The 19,689-nt window shown below is 44.1% G+C and overlaps 1 protein-coding gene across 1 annotated transcript; it reads right to left on the bottom strand.

Annotated features, from left to right (window-relative positions):
- Positions 1-351: 351 nt before the first annotated feature.
- On the bottom strand, positions 352-19,382 carry iqgap3 (IQ motif containing GTPase activating protein 3). Its single transcript, XM_036538434.1, has 38 exons — positions 19,349-19,382; positions 18,544-18,631; positions 18,144-18,300; positions 17,782-17,859; positions 17,533-17,609; positions 17,112-17,179; positions 16,888-17,001; positions 16,264-16,442; positions 15,842-15,923; positions 15,240-15,403; positions 14,453-14,540; positions 13,562-13,725; positions 12,700-12,860; positions 12,259-12,376; positions 11,949-12,110; positions 11,717-11,807; positions 11,386-11,553; positions 10,873-11,015; positions 9,850-10,020; positions 9,378-9,461; positions 9,151-9,222; positions 8,893-8,962; positions 8,287-8,495; positions 7,744-7,896; positions 7,269-7,432; positions 6,766-6,990; positions 6,323-6,463; positions 5,834-5,918; positions 5,284-5,516; positions 4,717-4,849; positions 4,410-4,512; positions 3,257-3,404; positions 2,557-2,644; positions 2,225-2,437; positions 1,975-2,141; positions 1,587-1,715; positions 1,236-1,344; positions 352-473 (listed from the first exon to the last, which is right to left on the bottom strand). The coding sequence occupies exons 1-38, from the start codon at positions 19,380-19,382 to the stop codon at positions 360-362; spliced, it is 4,947 nt and encodes a 1,648-aa protein (XP_036394327.1). The 3' UTR covers positions 352-359.
- Positions 19,383-19,689: the final 307 nt, after the last annotated feature.

The raw sequence follows: 19,689 nt of genomic DNA on the forward strand, positions 1-19,689 counted from the left end.
CTTTAGTTAGTAATTCTTTGTTAGTAGGACTTCATACACAATTGAGGCTACTCAAAGTAAATATAATGTAAATAAGAGATTCTACAAAAGAAAATTAAGTTTCCCCAAGTCACCAGTTTCCCCAATTTCAGACAGAATTTCATTTCAGATCTTGTATGCAGTAGCTTACTGTATTAAATTTAGTAGTGATCATATTGCAAAGCTGTGCATTTTATATATTGACATACCCCTGTGGCTATAGTAAAAGGAATATGTAGTTTTAAAAAGTGATTCTAGGAAGATCAAAGCATTAGGCCATGAGAGCGAACTTTGTTCCTATGGAACTGTTACTCTTAGTGCTGTTCTACTGTTGCACCGTTTCACTTTTTGAAGAACTTTTTGTTGAGGAGGAAGATGAGCAAGTTGACGTTGACTTTGGCCTTGTCAAACATCTTCATCACAGCAACTCCCTCATACTGGAGCTGTAGCAGGTCCTACAGACACACACATAAATATTTACACATTACATTACATTATTACATTAATGGCATTTAGCAGACGCTCTTATCCAGAGCGACTTATACATCAATTACTGGTTCTTACAATGTTATCCATTTATACAGCTGCATATTTACTGAGGCAACTGTGGGTTAAGTACCTTGCCCAAGGTACAGCAGTGGTGCCCTCGTGGGGTCGAACCAGCAACCTTTTGGTTACAAGTCCTGCTCCTTAACCACTATGCTACAATGCCGCCCCACACTATACAAACTGTACACATTCCATAACCAATCATTTCTGTACTACACACCATGAGCATCTGAAAATGATTAAATGTGCTTTAAGATATTTACCATATACTCTTTGCACTTGAAATTATGGAAATGATATTTTCAGGTGAATAACAAGGCTATACTATGTATAACAGTAGAAAACCTAACCACATACACATGAGCAATAACTAAATAATGCAGAAGATGTTCATCTGGTTAGAGAAACAGGAGTCCTGGGTCTGTCACAGTGCCAGACCCTGATGGTGAGCACTGTATCGCAACTTGGCACTGACAAAAGTGAAGATGTCCAAAGTGTCTTGATTGTAAGCAGCATTTGAAATGCTAATTTAAAATTTCGTTAACCTGAATACATCCCACACTCAAAATCTACAAAAGACTAATTCTTTTTCTTTGTCTACATTCTGGGTGTCATTCTTGCTCTTGAATAACTACCTCCACAACTTACAGCCCCTCCCCAAGACGCACCTGGTATTTGAGGGGGAACTTCTCCATGTCCACTCCCATGAATCGAGCCTTCACCTGGAAAGTGCCCCCTTCTTCACTGGGCACTATGTCAAAGATCACGTTCTTGAACCTGAATGGAAACAGCACAAAGAATGTGTCCAGTGAGAGGAGATGACCACTAATGCTGAGATGTGAAGATAACCCCCAACTTTCTGGACTGAAAGAAATCAGCATTATTTCTGCATGTTGGTGTAAATTCCAACAGGCAAGAGGAGACAAACCAGCTGGTTTGTGCTCATGGAGGCAGCGTAATTGTTATTTGTCTGAGGTTAACTGCAGGGATTGAGTTTGTATGTGTACGTGTGCACTGACTGTGTGATGGGAAGGTCCTCTATCTCCAGGAGGACACCCTTCTCGTGTAGCCGGGCGGCGGTATAGGTCAGGGTTGGTTGCTTGCTCTTCTTCCCCTTGCTCTCCGGTGCCTTTTTCCCATTCACCTTACTGAAAAATAGAGGCAGCCACAGAGACTGCTGTTAGCTCCTGTTCTCAGATTGACCACTGTGCTTACAGGCCTTAGTGTCTGGTGACCTCTTGAGGCCATGATCACAGTTTAGGGATTACTCTGGAGTTACACTGCCCTTTCAGAAGCACACCCTAAAAGCCCTCCCAACGCGTTGCAGTCGGTCAGGATGCGCTTCCTGCAGCTTTCAGAGAAGCACAAAGCGGGCGAGCAGCCGCTGGCATGCGGGCCGAGCCGTACCTGTTTTTGGTAGTGAGGTTGTCCAGGCAGGTGGTGATATACTGGCTGTAGTAGTCCACCTGCTCGCTGTAGAAAGAGCTCTTACAGTGCAGGCTGTGCAGCGTCTGCCTCAGCTTCACCAGCTCCGCCTGCCGGCGCTGCCGGTACAGACGCTGGTGGCGAATGTCCTGGAGGTGGTGGAGGGATGGGAGGAGGTCACTCACCGCGCACAGTCTGCAGCCTACACAGTGGGCGCATGTGCGCGTTTTACCTTGGCGATGAGCTGCAGGATCTGGGTCTCTGTGTCCGGGGGGGTCAGCACTCCCAGGGCCTCCAGCCTCCTCAGGCTGCGCTGGATCTTCCTCTTCTTCTCCTCCAGGGACAGGTTGCCGTCGGCGATGAGGGACTGGTTCCTCTTCATCTTCTCCGGGGTGCGGGCGTCACGCTCAGCGCGCCGCTGCATCATCCAGCAGTGCTGGACCTCCTGAAAGGTAGAGGGGAAGGAAAAGGGGTAAGAGTTTGGAGGACTGCTGGAGTCAGACGTGCACGGTGTGAGTGCTGTGTGAACTAAGCCGTTCTGTAGTGGTAGGAGGGGACCGTCACCTGGTCCTGAGAGATGGAGGCTTTCAGCACTTCAGTCAGTGTTTCCCCAGGTTGCGTCCGTATCACGTCGATGATAAGTTGCTTGGTGCTGAAACGGAGCACAGATTCAAAACTCAAGCAGTGCTGTACCTCACACAGGGGTTCCCAAATTCAGCGCTGAGATCTTCCTGTGTATGCTTGCTTTGGTCACCAAATTTACAAGACATGGATGCCAACAAGCCATTCACACGCATTTATCTCTATAGCCGGAAGTGTGTGTGTGTGTGTGGTGTAATATAGCATATCCTTTCCTGTTCACACACACTTGTGATTGTGGCTATAGAAGCAATGATTGTGAATAAAAAAAAAAGTATAAAAATGCATCAATCAATATAGAGCAATAGATTTCCCTTGGTAAAAGATACCATGTTGGCAAAAGAAATCACATGGCTGGAGTAACTGTTAAGTGTAGAGAACAAGTTACAGATGTTAAACACCTGCTCGTGGAGTTCAGAAACGAAGCAAGTAGTAGTAAGCGATAGAAAGTATTTGAAATCTGTTTCATAATAAAATGAAATGAAAACAACTTAAACATAATCACAATTACCATAAATGTTTCCACAGTTATGAAGGACTACAGTAACCAGCATACATCAGACCATCTCGTTGAATGGTTTTCAGTTGAGCCATTCAGAAGTAGTGCAATAACCATTGGCCTCACCTGAGCAGGATTCCCCTGGCGTCTGGCCGGTCGTCAGAGTTCCGAAAGATGTCGAACTTGCTTGTGAGTGTCAGGGACACCTCCATTTTGCTGTACTGTGCCAGGATCTGTTCTGCATTGGGGTCCCCAGGGCTTACCACTCCCTCCCCTATTCCAACATACAAGAGGCAAAATGTTTAATGTACAGTTGAGATTTTCCCAGACACTTAGAGCAACAGTGGCTTGGAGTAGCTGTCAGTATGTTCACACTACAAATCAAACTAAACTGAGACCTCCAGAGGAGGTGGTTTTGGCTCATTTAACAAAATAGCACAGTACAATTCATTTAAAAATGTTCAGTGTGAACTGAAGGTCCAACCAGGAAACAAATCCCTCTGTGTACTGGTATATAGCTTTATTATAAAGTATACACAAAGTGGAAAGTTAGCTTTCGCTTTTTCAAAATTTCAGACATAAATTCCCCTGTTATTTGACAGTGCTGGGCATCCTGTCAACAAATTTGTCTCTTTACGCCAGAACCGTTGTCACTTCCAAAGCCTCACTGAATGTCTGTGATATTGTCTACAGAACTGCTGAGGCGACGAGAACATTCTTCTTCTATTTTTCTGACTTTTATGTCATGTTCCACATCAGTTGTTCTGTTTTTCATAAACAAGTAGTACAGCATGGCTGAACGCAATGCCAGTTCACTGGTGAATGCTGACATCTTGATGAGCTGGCTTTTACTGTTATATCAAGCTGTGCAGATAGAGACAATTTTAACTGTGAATCCTTTTGTGTACCAGATAGATTTCCGAAACTGAAGTTTACTATCAAAAGCTGTAACTCTGCGTATATGAGCACGAGTGGACCGGGTGCTGTTAAAACAACTCAGCCATGGGACTTTTCCAAAAACATTCAGCATGGTTATGTGTTTGCACGTGTGTGCACCCAACAAACTGATATTCTTTGAACAAAGTGAACCAAGCCATTTAAAAATGTGTGAAAAGGTCCTGAGTCAATACTGTTTTAAGTAATAGAATTATTCACCTTATTCCTACAATCTTAAGCAAATGAAAAGTAAAGAAAGTTCCATTATTGAAAGGTGGTGAGGATTAGGGTGGTGAGATTACAGACATTATGTTGCTGCAAAAGACAGGAATTAGGAATTTACCAATGATAGCCTGGATGGAGGGCACCTTCCCAAGGTCCCTCAGCAACTCCAACAAAGGGTCAGAGGGGTCTGGACACAGGGAGTCCTGGTGCTCCAGCAGCAGCTAAAATGAGCACACGCACACACACAAGCTTTTTAGTGTATTGGGCTGTGGAAAACACAACAATGAAGACTATTAGAGACCAGACGTACACTGGGGAAAACATATATTTGTAAATAAATTTGTAAATATTTGTAATTCACACATGGTATCACATGTGCTTATGTGTGATAATGTGTGACAGAAACATGGCAGGAAAATACAGACCTTGTGGGTGTTGATGAGCTCACTGATAGAGATGTAGATAACAGGCTTGTTGAGGATGACCATTTCGGAGTACTCATCGATGTTGAAACGTTCTTCTGGCTCTGGGACATCACAAGCAGCACGCAGGAACTTGCTGTGTGGAACAGCAGTTTAAGCCATTCATATTTCCCTTTCTCATCAATTACTGCTATTCCAACAACAGATAGCAATGCCACTTCTATGCCTATGCAATCACAGCTGGCAGGGTACTCAAAACCAGCAAAACAAGGTTAGAATCTGACTCCACTCAGTCAGAAAAAGTAAAAGAACAGACAGCCTGAGAGCAAGGGTATTTTAAAGATACCTGGGCACATAACCAGTTTTTAGTGAGAGAACAAGTTTAACCTATTGGGTTAGAAACAAGACTTCTTGCTTCCTATTCCAAAATGCAGTGGGGGATTAGAAAAAAATCACTTTCACTTGAACTTAGAGTATATTTTGACTCTAACATGGTTTCTCTAACATGAAACAGACATCTTAACTTGTCATGCAATTGCCCTGTTTTTCTTGACAAGCTCTCGGCTGCACCTGAACTTGGCGTGAGTGAGGGTGATGTAGTCGTTGAGGGCGCGCAGGTGGGCGCTGTCGCCCTGGAAGTGCTTGTGGGCAGCGCTGTGCTGCAGGATGCGGGCGATGGAGCCCAGGGTGCGGCGCTGGTCCGGTAGCAGGGCCGACCCCGCAGAGAACTCCACCACGTCGAAGCCATCCGGAGCCACGATCGCCGGGTTCATATAGCGGTAGTACAGCAGGTTCCCTACGATCTGCAGAGGAACATCAGCTTCCAGAGTCATTCCATGGGTGTCATTTAAACTGCCAGTGATGTGTGGGATGAGACTTCCAGGCTAGGCAGGTGTTTTTTTGTTTGTCTGAAAATCAATGGCCCAGTGAAATGCACTACATTTTTTTTCTGTGTGCTACTGTAAGGACTGAGGTGTGGAGCAGCAGGGTGCAAATCCCTAGGGGGGCATTACAGAATTATACTTATTCTAGTAGACCTAATTGCATTAGAGTCTATTAATTATGGAATTTAATATGTGAACCATTTGGGTTATGATGCCACTGGGAACAGGTATAGTACCTTGTACAGCTCATTCTCGCTGGCCTGGGGGAACTTCTCCTGCAGCGCCTCCCTCAGGACCTTGGCTGTGTAGCGCATCCCGTACCTGATCACCATAGCAGAGACAAAAGAAACCGTTGGCTCACTGCACTGCTACTGCGTATTCTAGATATATGCACACCTAATGAAATGTACTTCACAACACATCTAACGAAATTCATGGGGGAACTGATCAGCATGACCAGTGCAGATTGTAATATTAAACTATCCACAGCACTACTCACATTTCCCTTTAAAAATGACCAGACATAACATTTTAAAGCATTTTAGAGCAATCTCTTTATGAACTAAAGGAGTTGATTGAATGGGTAAATGGGCAACGAGAGTGTGAAAACGTCTCTGAACACAGACCCAGACAGACAGGATACATACGGGAACACCCAGACAAAGTTTGAGAAACAAACTCGAAGGATTAGAGGTCAGACCCCGACAGCGAGAGGCCGGACTCACGGCAGTTTGTGGAGATTTGTGGTGATGGCGTTGAGCACACGATCAGTCAGGGTTTTCAGGTTGGTGATGGCAATGTCCAGACGGCGCTGCACCTCGGGGTGGCTGAGAGCTTGCTCAGCACTCACCTCATAGGGCAGGGAGCTGCACACAGGACACCCACCAGTCAACAGGGTACAGAGCAGGGTACAACCCACGATCCTTTACCACTTTGCAGTGAATCACACCAGCACACAGTGCACCATACACAGCACCTACATATCCACAGAGCTTTCACTTCTGCCTTTTCCATTCAGTTATTTCTTGAAAAAACTTGTAAGTTTGGGCATGGTTTGAGTGACATTATAGCAAAAGTAAACCTACTCTGTTTTAAGACAGCAGCTGGGCCTGAACTGTAACTACCTAATTGACAATTATGTGTTGATGTGTTTGTGCACTTTACTGACCTCTTGTGACCAGTTTGGGACTCTGTTTGGTTGATCCAGCTCTTGTAGATCTCCACTGGGTCGGTGCGGATACTCAAGGCCCGGTCCTGCAGCACCTCTCGGATGGCAGGTCCCAGGATTTCCTTGAGAGCATTCTGACCACGAGCGTGGCGGTAGAAGCTGATAAGCATCTTAATAACGGTGGGATTCCCCATGACCACCTCCTGGGGCTGGTCCACCTTCAGCCTGGGAGAAAAGCAGGGAAATTAGCTGGACTGTGCGCAGTCAGCAACAGACTGAACAGACAGTGATCTTGGTGAAGTGGAGGTGCAAGGCCTGACTATTCCACTGACTCCTGAATTTGTTCTGGTTTTAACATGAAAGAGTTTGCTATACCAGAGAGAGTTTTTGCTTTGCTCCAATTACTTCTGCTTATATCACTGACTGTTGAATGACTGGTGATGCCGCCAATACAGTATCCATATATGGGGGCATGTGTACGAGAGCAGGGTGTGTACACTGACTTGATCTCATGTCGCAGGGCTGCAGTGAAGAGCTGGAGCAGGAGGTAGGCTTCCCTGCAGTCTGAGCCGTAGTTGAAGAGGGTGAAGATCACAGTCTCCATGAAGCGCGTGCTCTTGTTCTGGGGCATCAGGAAGATGAGCTGGGCCAGGTACAGGGGCTTCGTCTGCGTAGGGAGGGGCAGAAAAACATTAACCGTACACAGAGGACAAAACCGTGTCAGCGTGGCACAAAAACGGCACAGACACAAACCGTTCAAGCCAGCAGTATCTCTGCATAAGCCCAAAGGCATGCCATGTATCACCCATCAGGAAGAGCGCTCTAATAGCTCTCCACAGTAGGCAATACATTAGTAGAGTACAAGGTACTTTTTTTGTATAAGTTTCACTAAACTGAATGTGCTAAACAAGTGCTCAGGCTATTACTCATTCCAACGTGCTCAAGAGCCTAATGTAGAGGCTAAAATGTAGCTGTTACCTGTAGCAGGTAGAACAGGTGTTGATAGGCCTCCAGCTTCTCCCTCTTGTCTTTACTGAGAGACTTCAGGCCCTTGTGTTTGTCCAGAGCCATCATGTCGGAGAGCTGCTCTTTGTTCTTCTTGGTCAATTTCTTGTAGTGGGACACAACCTCCTATACTCAAAGGGCAAACTAATTTCAGTCTTCTCTCTGGAGCACAGGGCAAGTCTGGAGCAAAATGGTAAGTCTACATGCTAACCAACAGGATGACCTGAAATTTCATCCAGCAGTGCAGAATTTTGGACAAAATGGATAGTTGCACATGTTGCATAAACAGACTATTCGTTGGATTCTCATATCCACATTTGGGAAATTTCTTTTTCCCCTGTGGAAAATTATTGTAGTGGACAAAGTGCTAATTTCTACAGAAAAGGCATATCCACCATCTGAGTTACTTGCGCAGGACAGTAGCCTTGCCATGTGGCGAGAGCCACTGCATATATGAGCAGTAGCTCAGCGTTTCGAGTTCAGCGTCTACCAGATGACATGCGTTGCGGTTCTGACCTGCAGGGTGACCCGGTTACGGACCAGCAGGCCAATCTTGAGATCCATCAGGTCCAGATCGGCCTCCAGCTGGCGGTTGGAGCGGATGGTCCGCACCACCTCCTCCCGCAGGCGCAGCAGCTCCCCCTCCTGGCGGATGTCGCAGTCACCCTGCTCCAGCAAGTGAGCGAACTTCCGCACCACCGAGAGGGAGGGGGCATGGGAGTGTACTGCACAGGGAGAGAGAGCAGGGGGGAGGGGGAGGGGCAGAAGAAAGGAAGAGAAAGGAGAGAGAGAGAGAGGAGGGAGATCAGCAAGACATCGGGGAGGAGATAATGATGGTGAGAGTGAGTCACTGCGTTAAAAACAATGATATATACCAAGTGTGACCAGGACCTTATATTAAAATGAGGAGAAATTCAATATTGTGTATTGAATGCAATATTGTATTTCACTGACTGCAACTGAACAGAATGAATGATGAATGAAGTTCCTGACTGCTGCAGAATGTCTGCCACCACTTTTGCTTGTCATTGTGGCTGGCAGTACTATCTGTGCAACAGACCAGCTCACATTAACTTGAACAGTGCGTGTGCAGGAATACTAATTCAGTGTGTAAGCACATACCTAGCATTCTGTAGTCCTCGCGGGCCTTATTCGCTCGGAAGAAGGCTTGAATTTTAACAATAGCACCCACCTGTGGACAAAAACTGTTATAATTCCTCTGAGGTGGAAGACCCATAATTTCATACTCAAAGCCAAAATAGTTTAAAGCACTGCCAAAAATGCATGCTGAGGTCAAATAAAAAAATGCATATTGTATTTACGTGCATATATTTTATACAATATTAGCTGGTGCACTAAAAAGCCACTGCCCACACTCACATTCCTCCTGAAGTGTCTGAGCCGGGCCAGGTGCCTCCGCCGGGCCAGCCACATCCTCACATAGGCCTGGATCTGCAGGGAAGAGAGCAGGACACAGGCGCTGAGCCACGCTGCCGTTTCACCCACATCCACACTATCTGTAGAGGGTGCAAGCCTGGACAAACTGAGCAGCATTTCAGAATACAGGCACACCACATTCTCTCCTGTATGAGTGGCTGAGGCTGTACCTTGACTGCTGCTCTCCAGTTCTGGTAGAGGTACTGCAGCCTCTGTCTGTACGCCTGCTGCTGTCTGTACCTCCTCCAGTGGGACTGAAACACAGCCAACAGATGTCCTGTAAGTGCAGCTCTGCTAAAGTCACACGTTCGTCACACCGATGAAAAAGTTGAGCTTAATTAGTGGGGACACGGTCATTAGCACATATAAAGGGAGTTAGATTCATATTGGAATGGATTTTATATATATGTAGGCTATAAAACTCATGGTTTTAATGATTAGTATTTATATATATATATATATATATGTAATTATATAGCTTGCCAGAGTTTAGGAACATAGTGCTGATATATTTAACCATGCCTTCCTCAGTCAGCAGACAATATATATTAGAGAAAGCTTGGGTTTCCTCACTGTATATATGTGTAATACATTGGCCTTATAGGATAGCGGATGAGGCCAGGTGAACCCTGGTGCGCTAACCTGAATGGTTACGATGGCTGGAAGCTGAGTGTGCAGGAAGTGCAGGCGGGCGCCCAGTTTCTGTCTCACAAGGTAGCCCCGCATCCTGGCCTGCAGCTGCAGGAGCATGGGCTCGCTGGCCTTCCACTGCACCTCGCGACTGTGTGCCGCCGTCACGCTGGACAGCACTGCCTGCAGGGGGGGGGGGGGGTATGGGACAGCGAGGCGGTCACTCAGTGTCGGAAACGGGGAAGACGATCAGGAGTTAGATGTTCGGGAAAGGAACATCAGACAGCGAATATTTAGTGGAAACACAGTTTGTGAAAAACGAGATACTGGTACATGAATATTACATTCTGATGGGGAGGATTCCTTGACTAGGAGGGAGGATTCCTTGACTGGAGGTTTTATTTCATATCAGGATAAGCTGTTGAACTCAAACGGCTTCCCGCACTTCACCTGGATACATAGGCGTACTGTTTTTTTTTGCATTCTGGTCATAAAAGTTAGAGACTTGCAGATAATATCCCAGTCAGGAGTGAAAAAACACAACCAAAATTATGAAACATAGTCCTCTCTATGTTGCATTCCTTTGGGAAAACAGCCGTAGATCACAAAGGGTCTCAGTTCTGACAAAGCTGTTTTCTTCAATAAAATTTGTTCCTTTAGTGCCAAAAAAAATCAAAGATGTCAATTCAGCAAACCAGATTCTAAATTTTTCTGTGGCATTACAACCAAAAGAAGTGCTCTAGCAGCTGTTTATGGCTTTTTCCTTGGTCTCTGCGGCAGCATTTTAAGCCTATTTTTGTACACTGCAATGACAGTAAACCAGCATGTTAATAGCAGTGTTGTGCTGGTGGCAAGAAAGTATTTCCACTCCTCTAAAAATGACAAAATATACAGAGTAAAAGCAGGGCTGTTTCTTTCCATTACCAGCTTATGAATCATCCATAAAGTAAATGCTGTACCAGCAGGGGGCAGCAGTAAGAATAAACCTTGTGAACTGCAGAACTCCATGCTGCAGTGTAAAAGTCAGAGGGTTACCTGTATCTCATCGTGTATCAGGAACAGGCTGTTCTGAACAAAGCCCTGGGGTCTCTCCCAGGTGCCCTCCAGCTTCTGCAGGTGGAAATAATAGGAACTCCCATCCTGCATCTTATGTCTGAGCCAGGGGCTTCTGTTGTCACCTGGGCACAGATGTAATTGAATAGAATATTTATATACTATATGTAAACATGGCCTTTCAGCAATTGGCCATTCATTCATGTCAAGTGACTTCTACATGGATCATGTATTAACATACAAGGCAACACAGCAGAAACCCAAGAGCAAAAAAAGGTTTTACATGAATACTGAGTAAGAAGTATGCAGCTTATTTAGGCTGTTTTCATTTTAACCAAGGGAAGATTGCCAAGATTAGCAAACACTGTATTGGAAACATTTCAAGAGGCACACTTAAATTACTTAGCCAGTCTTATAACAACTGGAATGAATATCCATTGACAAAACATTAAAATATAAATAAACATCTACAAAAGGTATGAGGAGAAGTCTCACCCCCCATGGCTCTGGCCCTCATCAGGGCAGTTAGCTCAGCCTGGTATCCCCCAGCACACTCTGCTACCACACTGCGCAGTGCCACCTCTGGCAGACGCAGAACTCGCAGCGTCTGCGACGCTTTGCCCTCCTTCACTGCCTGGTTCACTGCCGCCAGGCCCAGGGACACTGTCACAAAGCACACAGCGAACAAGCCTGGTCAGGAGGAGGTGCTTGCTGTACAGTCATTTGATTTTACTGCTGTAACAGTAAAGGCAGTAAATTGCAAGGCAATCAAACAAATATGACTTCCACAGAAATGATGTGGGATATTGTGTAGTGTCAAACCTACTCTTCAGAGCTCTCTGAGTGTCCTGGTTAGCTCTCCTCACTCCTTCCTGGATGTCAGCCAGCCACAGCTCGGCTGAGGGATCACAGCTCTCCTGTAACCACCACAGGTCATCAGAAAATTAAGGTTGCAACATCTTTCCCCTCTTTATACAATGCAGTTTCCTTGATATAAACAAGGTTGAAAAGACCTCTTGAATCGATTCCTGTTGTCTCATGTCACAATGTTGCCATACCTCTGCTTTGCGCCTCTTGGCTCGGGTCAACACATCATGGTAGCGCCTGGCATTCAGTGGATTTACCTCCTCCAGGCCACTGGAGGGCAGCAGCAAGGCGGCCAGGGTCTGCTGCGGGTCGCTGCAGCACAGGGCCTGGTTGATCAACCCAATACTGAGGATCTCTACAGTGAGACAGGGAGAAGTTTTGAGAAGAATCATATTGCAATTACAAAAATATAATTCTATATTTATAAGATTAGAGAACTATATTTCATCCTGTCACATGCTACTCAACATGCATCTTTGGATACAGCAGACTGCAATACACACGGTCATGTTCTTCCTGCGCTGTTGTGTTAACAGCATTGAGTCCCCCCTGGAGCTCATTCCATGTCAGCAAGGCTCTTCCTGCCTGCCTTTTCAGCATGCATAGCTCCTCAAAGTACCTGCGTGGAAAGGTATTACTCAGTTTCCAACATGAAGGAAGCCAGCATCACGTCACAGGTATAAATAAGTTTGCAAAATTGCACTGAGTTTGTAAATATGCAAACATCTTGCCATTTCACAAAAAATATGTAACCTAATATTTAACTTTTTCATTGCACCTCTTGAATTATACCTTAGAACAGGCAAAAAAACCCCTATAGTTACATTTTTAGGATGATGAAAGAAAAGTTTAGGAGACTGTGAAACTGTACAAATAAGGTTTACAAGGCTGTGGATGAGGTTCTGAAGCCAATTGTCTTTTCTCACTGTGATACCTCCTTACCTCTGAACCAAGCTGTCATCAATGTCAGCCAGCCCTGCTGCTGGGCTGACCAGCGTTGCACAGAAGGCACCAGCATCCTTTGCCTCCAGTGCCTGATTGATCAAAGCCACTGCAGACAGCATCTCCACTGCCACAAACAGCTCCTCCTGTTGCAGCTCCCCCTATAGGCATGGAGGACAAATATCAAGCACAATAAGAATTACAAATAACCATGCCTTGCATATCCTGCCAGATAATACTAGTAAATACATGGATGTTTTAGCACTATCCATTTTGCCTCAAACTAGATGGACACAGAAGGAAGAAAGAGAAAAAAATGTAAATGTTAGGCTTAGATTTACATTTAAATTTAGTCATTTAGCAGGTGCTCTTGTCCACAACAACTTACAAATGCGCACAAAGGTTAGGATAACCGCAGAGAATATTAAATCATAAGTGTCACAATCTGTTAATGGGAGTCATTAGTTAACATGTCATATTCTGTTAAGTGCCATAGGAGGTGCAAGAGGAAATCTGAGAATATAGCAAATGTGTTTAAGGATATAGCATGAATTTTTAGACTTCCATGTTAGTTGAACCAAGATGCAGTTTTCAATCTGGTCAATGTTTTGGAAGTTCTGACTGTTGTGAGGAGCTTGTTGCCCCATTCTGGGGTCCAGAGTGGCGAAAAGACTGAGAAAATGGACTTGTTTGGGGAGGGAGAAGATGGACCCTGACATCGCATTTATATTTAAATTTCTTAATTTGCCAGAATAATATGTAACAGCAAAGTCACATAAAACGTACCCTCAAGGATAACATCAGTGACACTCGCATTCTGTCCTCGTTTTCTGTGCAAGTATTAATGTGTGGTTTGGTGTACCTGAGGGCTCTGTTCCTGCAGGGGGGCCAGCTCCCGCTGGTACAACTCAGAGGCAAAGGGATAGACGTCTGGGAGCTGGGCATCAGGGTTCATCATGGCACGCACGGTCTGCCTGGCATCGCCTCGACGCAGGGCCTCGTTAATGCTGTGCACAGCTTTCTCCACTGCATACAGCACATACAGTACCGACCAAAAGTTGACACACCCACTCATAAAAGGCCCTTTCTTTATTATCACTGTTTTCCACATTTTAGAATAATAGTAAAGACATCAGGACCATGCATCAACACAAATGGAATTATGCAATGACCAGAAAAATCTAATCAAAATAAAACAAATCATCTTATATTTTAGATTCTTCAAAGAAGCCAAAAATATTTTTTAAAATTAAAAATTTTGTTTTGGAAATAAATTCATACATTGGCATCAACTTCACTATTTATATTTATCTGAGAAACAAATTTCAAGCATCTCTTTAAGATAATGTGTTAAGATAATGAGAAACATTCAATATGGTGTGGCCAAACTTGTAACTGGTACTGTACATTTTGTGCCAAATGGTAAATACACTGCTAATGTCCTAAGATAGACATCACTTAGTGTACTTTATAGACAAATTTTAAAATCACTCTGGATGTCGAGGAGAAAAAAGAACAAGCAACTTCATATGTATATATCCTTATGTATCCTTAAATGTGTAAGCTCATACTTCTACATTACCATATGGTTAATCACATTCTAACAAAGGTAAACCGATTCAATAAGTTCTTTCTGTCTTGTAAAAAAACAAACAAGAACATTTTGACAGGTCTTTTCAGTCATTCTGTGATCAGCAACATTAATACTCTCCACGTGAGAGACCTGTCAGATGTTTTGCTTGTGTGTACTGACTTGTGTGGGAACGTTGTGCTTCTTCGTTTGCCACATAGACCCCCTCCTGCAACTCATCACGGTCCAGAGCATCGACACAGCCCAGGTCCTAGAGCACAATCAAACAGTGAGGGACAAGAGGAAGGAACGGTTCATTATGTCACAGCCATATTTATCGAGCTTGGGTGTGGCATTGAGGACAATGTCACAGTATGTTTTGGGATTCAAATTTAGAGTTAAACCGACTTTTGTTCTAACCACCCTGACTTAATGAATAAGTGCAGTCAAAATTATGGCCAAAGACTGAAGTAGTACAATCCTTGAGGTTAAACTGGCCCTAGTCTTGCCAAAGCATAATATATGATTACTTGCCCTAATTCGTCCCATAATCCTGCCCTTTGAGCCTGGGTGTGTCAACAGGGTGCATACATAAAATAGTAAATCACAGCAGATTAAGAGGTTTCAGTTAAATTCAATGCAATTCCAACTGGGAAATAAGTACCAAATGTCATTCAGTAACGCTGTCTGCAGGACAGATGTTTGAAAGGGAATGACCAGCCCAAGCAGTTTGAAACAATCAATTCTCTCCTTGGATTCAGACCTGCTGTCTTTACTGAAACTGTGTGATGCAGCTCATTTTATGCCCCCTTTATTCTTTAAGTGCAGGTAAAATATATAACTCTTATATGATTCAAAAATTACATTAAGTGTTTGCAGCCGTTTCTATGGACTACACTACATATGTGTTGACGGTGTCAGGTCTGCAGACAGTCAGGGTGGCGTTTATGGGACAGCATGCCTCTCTCACCAGGGCCTTCTGTTCTCGGTCAGCAGCCAGCTGCTCCAGGTACCAGGGGGCGTGGTCTCTGTGCAGGCCTCGCAGGGCTAGACAGGGGGTCTGCAGGGCGGACAGCAGAGCCAGGGAGTCCCCGCACTCCAGAGCCTCGTCCACACGCTCCGCTGCTGCACGCACTGTGGAACAACAGAACACTGCGCTGAAGTACACCGAAACCCAGAAACGGGGACAACAGTGTCGTGGTCCAAAATTAAGGAAAGCAGCGTGGAGCTGGACAAAATCTAGGCTGATTACCATTTGGGCGGTTGAATCTATGACATGTGATCAACTTCAGACAAATTCGGTATGACCCTAGCTTCATTGTAGCCGTATTTCACCAAAGTGAAAAAACTGAGCTTGGCACTCCATCTAGTGGACACTTTCCTGTACTGCAGTCCTTCGTAAAATAAACTAGACTTTGCTCACAACCTTAAACTTAACTTTGTTTAATAAATGTGTGTCCTGAGCTATATTTAATGAATCCTACCCATTTTCAGATACTGTTTAGAGTAATGCATCAGATAATTGCTTCTCAGGGCAAAAGTAAAAAAAAAAAAAGTTTCATCTGTACATACCATTCACCTTGTTGATATTGTCTTGGATCTCACTCTGGGTGAGGTACTCCTCATAGATGTCCTTCTCTTGTGAACCATTTACCTGAAATGCACACATTCTTCACTTATGTTCTATTCTCTCCTGCGGTTTCCTACATCAGCACTTTTACCTCATTATGCTGCTGTTTAATATAAGCTGACCAAATAAAAAGGGGGAAACAGACACTGTTGCTATTCATTTAGCAAAACCATAAGTTTTGCAGATGAGAAACACAGAAGAGCACATAATCTCAGCATATACACAGAAAATTTCTTCAGAGCAAGACATTAAAAATAAATCCTTAAAAATAATTATGAAAGAGGCCTTATGAGCAGCTTGGGTATCACCATTTATTATCTATCAGCCAATGTAATATGACCCGTGCTGTTTCAGTCATACCCACCTTGGTGTAAGCACGGGCAGCCTTTTGTGTGCGGGCCTGGTGCAGCATCTCCTGGTAGACAGGCATGAGGTCGTCCCACAGGTCAGCCAGCATGGCGTTGGGGTTCCGCAGGGCCTGAGCAGTGTCCTCTACACAGCCCCGCTCCACCGCCTCATTGATGGCTATCACTGCTGCATGCACTGGTGGGATAGAGAGAGCAGTGACGTGAAAAGAAACATCCAACAAGAGGCAGTTATAGGCTAATGACCCAAGGATATGAAGTGAGGTGTATGAATGGGTAATAGTATGTAATTGCAAGCTGTAAAAGTCATACATGCATACTAATTGATTGCACACTGATACCTCCAATTAAATAACTGCATGAAGATCGTATTTTGGGTCTACAGCTTTTCACAGCACTGAACTATTTTTTTTGCAGGTCTGCTCAGTCTTACCAACACACACACACACACACACACACACACACACAGACACAGCTTTACTGCATTGCTGTTATTTGTTGTCTTCCTTGAGCCTCCCTACTTGTCGTTACTTTTGTTCCTCTATGTGTAATAACATGCATGTCCCCCATACCAGTTTTTTCCTCAAACATCGCAGGGAATTTTTACCAAACCCCCAACCTACCTGCAGCCTCATCCACAGACAGCTCATTAGCCAAGATGCCCCCGATCTTGCTGAAGGCTGGCATCTGAATGCCGTACTTATCCAGCTCTCTCTTCATGTTGTTGATCTCCTCCTCTGAGAGGTAGACAGGGAGAGATCCTTATCACAACCATACTCACACATTCAATGCCACAGGTCCCCTTAGTTCTATAAGTGTAGCCTGGCTGTGTGACAAAGAGCTTTACCTGTGAACTTGACCTTGCCACACAGGTCATGAATCTGAGGAGCCAGCCCCAATCTGAACAGGTAAAGGCTGTGAGGCAGAGAGAGAGCATACAAATTACATGGGCATGGCTTTCACATTTACACCTGTTTTACCATCTTACATGTAGCATCAGAATGGTTTTCACTAGAAAACACTCAGCAAAGCGTTTGCCCTTATAAGAGCTGGATAGCTATTCGTTTTCCCAATTAAAATTGTAATAGTGCTTGAATGATACATTTGCAAAGTCCAAGTACTTTGATCTCTTTAAACTATTTCTCATATCTAGATGAACCTGTTAAGAAGTTTCAGTTCATTTGGCAGCATCGTAAACCTGCAATAACTTAGTATGCTTTTCAGTGCAAGCGTTTCCCAATACACAAGATTAAATGTTGCAGACTAACCTGAGAGCATGGATGCAGTACACCGCACGTGGCATGTTCTTCTTATCATAGATGTCTGTGGTCTCTGGATGGAAAATCTAACAGGAAGGGGAAGCTATTTAATTTCATCAGTGTAACTATTCAGTGAAATTATGAAAATTAACGGATCATTATGTTGGTTTTATTCATTTATATTAAATGTGAGTTTTGAAAACATGTCCACATCATATTGTGCTACTTGTATTAGCAACAAGGAAGATATCAAATTACCGTTGGCAACCCGACCTCCACCATTGCATTACGCCAGTGATTTATGTTATCAGTATGGCGAAACTGCAATCCAGTTGCCTGGGGGGAAAAAAAAGAGGACACAGATGAAGAGAGAAATAAAATGGAAAAATATGTTCTGCTGCCATTAGCAGTGCTCTCACTTCTGATGAATCAGTTAATCTCATGTTCTTATAAGTGAACTTATTTTAGGCTCACAAAATGATACCGCACCAGCAGCACATATCCATACGAGTTCAATAATGAAGCCCTGAAGAAACAGGACAGACAAACTGCCAAGCTGTAAAGTTCCTGTCCAATGTTTTAAGCCTTTCTACTGTAGGCTGTCTTAGGGTTGAGCTGACCTTGTATCTCTCCTGGTCCAAGTCATAGATCTTCTTGAGGGGGACGACTTTTGGTGCAAAGCAGTGGCCCAGCTTTGCCAGCAGCACCCCATTCCTCAGGGCCTCCTCCAGCTCCGTTGGGGCAGGAAGGTCCTCCTTGAGACATGCCTCCATCCATCTGTCAGGCGGTGAACAGAGGAAGACACCATTACAATCAGGAACCACCTCGGTTATACATATGAATGGGCTAAATTGGGATAGTATGAATTGCAAGCCCATTGTCAAGCTGGTTTTCCCAGTCTTCTCAGAAACTTAAATCAAGGTGTCATGTTCTGGGGGGCGGTTTTTGCCAAAATTTTTTTTCCAAATTAGCCTTAAAAAGACAAGGAGCTGAGTGTGACAGGTTTTCACCCTCACAGACCTTTTAGCCTCCTCCAGGCGGCACAGGTACTGGTAAGCCACGTTTTGGATGCGTTGTTCGTCCATCTCTTCTGCAGTCAGACGCTCGTCTGTGGAAGTTTCACAGGGGTATGGATTTCAATATGTACAGGAAAAGGCAAGGACAAGGATTTGGACGTTGTTAAGCCAACATGCTATCTTTAACATTGTTTGCTGTTGACCTGAATAAGACTAACTAGCTAGTTAGTTGTTGTTTGCATATAATGCAAACAAACGTACAACAAATGTTATAATTCCATATAAATTACTGTAGCTAGAAATCGATTTACACCACGTTAGCTACATTAGTTATTATAGGTAGCTAACATTAAGTAAACCTAATACACATTGGAAGTCTGCTAAATGACGAGATGTAACGTAAATGTAAATTAGATACACAAACTATGCCGTCACTCAAGATTTTATTCAACTGCTAGACCAGCGAACCAGCTAGGTCGGTAGTTAGCTATCTAAATAACGCCAGCTGACATTCAGCTTTAAAAGATTTAGAGACCAGCCCAATTTCAATAGCGAACCTAACGATATAAACAGAATCATATTTGCATTACATGTTAGTTGTCTTAACTGACGTAGATTAGCTGATTATATTTGACCCACCCATGTCAAATGCCTGAAAACAAACTGCCTAACGTTATATATTACTCAAAACAACGTCTAAGATAGTTAGTTAGCCAGCTAGTTAGTTAATAAATATGAAACAACAGGCAGTGAGCAAATTATGGCATGTACCTTAACGTTATCTAGTCAGACTAGCTAAAGCTACTTACAGCCCGAACGCGTTTGTCCTCCGGAGTCTCCCATTTTCTTGAAACGTTAGCTTCAAACTAGTCAGCTTAAGTTATGACACGTATTAGTTAGCTTTATCAAAAAACTGCGACGGGTTCTTTTCTTTTTTCTCAATAATACCGCTGGCTGCAATTTGTTTTCTATGAGGAAAACAACAGAATGTCCATGGCGTTTATTTATATAGATTCCATAACCCGATGACACCCAGCCGATTTCTGATCTGCTTCACGCGTTCAATAGACAGGTTTGTCTGTGTACTTCCCATCGGGTTTGAATATCCCGCCGACTTGTAGTTGGTTAACTGACGGCCGCTCCCATTGGT

Source organism: Megalops cyprinoides, chromosome 10 (assembly GCF_013368585.1).
Source record: "Megalops cyprinoides isolate fMegCyp1 chromosome 10, fMegCyp1.pri, whole genome shotgun sequence".
Classification (NCBI taxonomy): Eukaryota; Metazoa; Chordata; class Actinopteri; order Elopiformes; family Megalopidae; genus Megalops; species Megalops cyprinoides.

What these genes read in the sequence shown, in the direction of transcription:
- iqgap3 (XM_036538434.1), bottom strand. Translation starts at nt 19,382, where the DNA reads ATGGGAGACTCCGGAGGACAAACGCGTTCGGGCT. An exon ending in CAATATCAACAAGGTGAATG is followed by an intron (nt 15,404 to 15,841) that starts GTATGTACAGAT and finishes GTTGTTCCACAG; the next exon opens with TGCGTGCAGCAGCGGAGCGT. An exon ending in CGCAGGAAGAACATGACCGT is followed by an intron (nt 12,111 to 12,258) that starts GTGTATTGCAGT and finishes CTCACTGTAGAG; the next exon opens with ATCCTCAGTATTGGGTTGAT.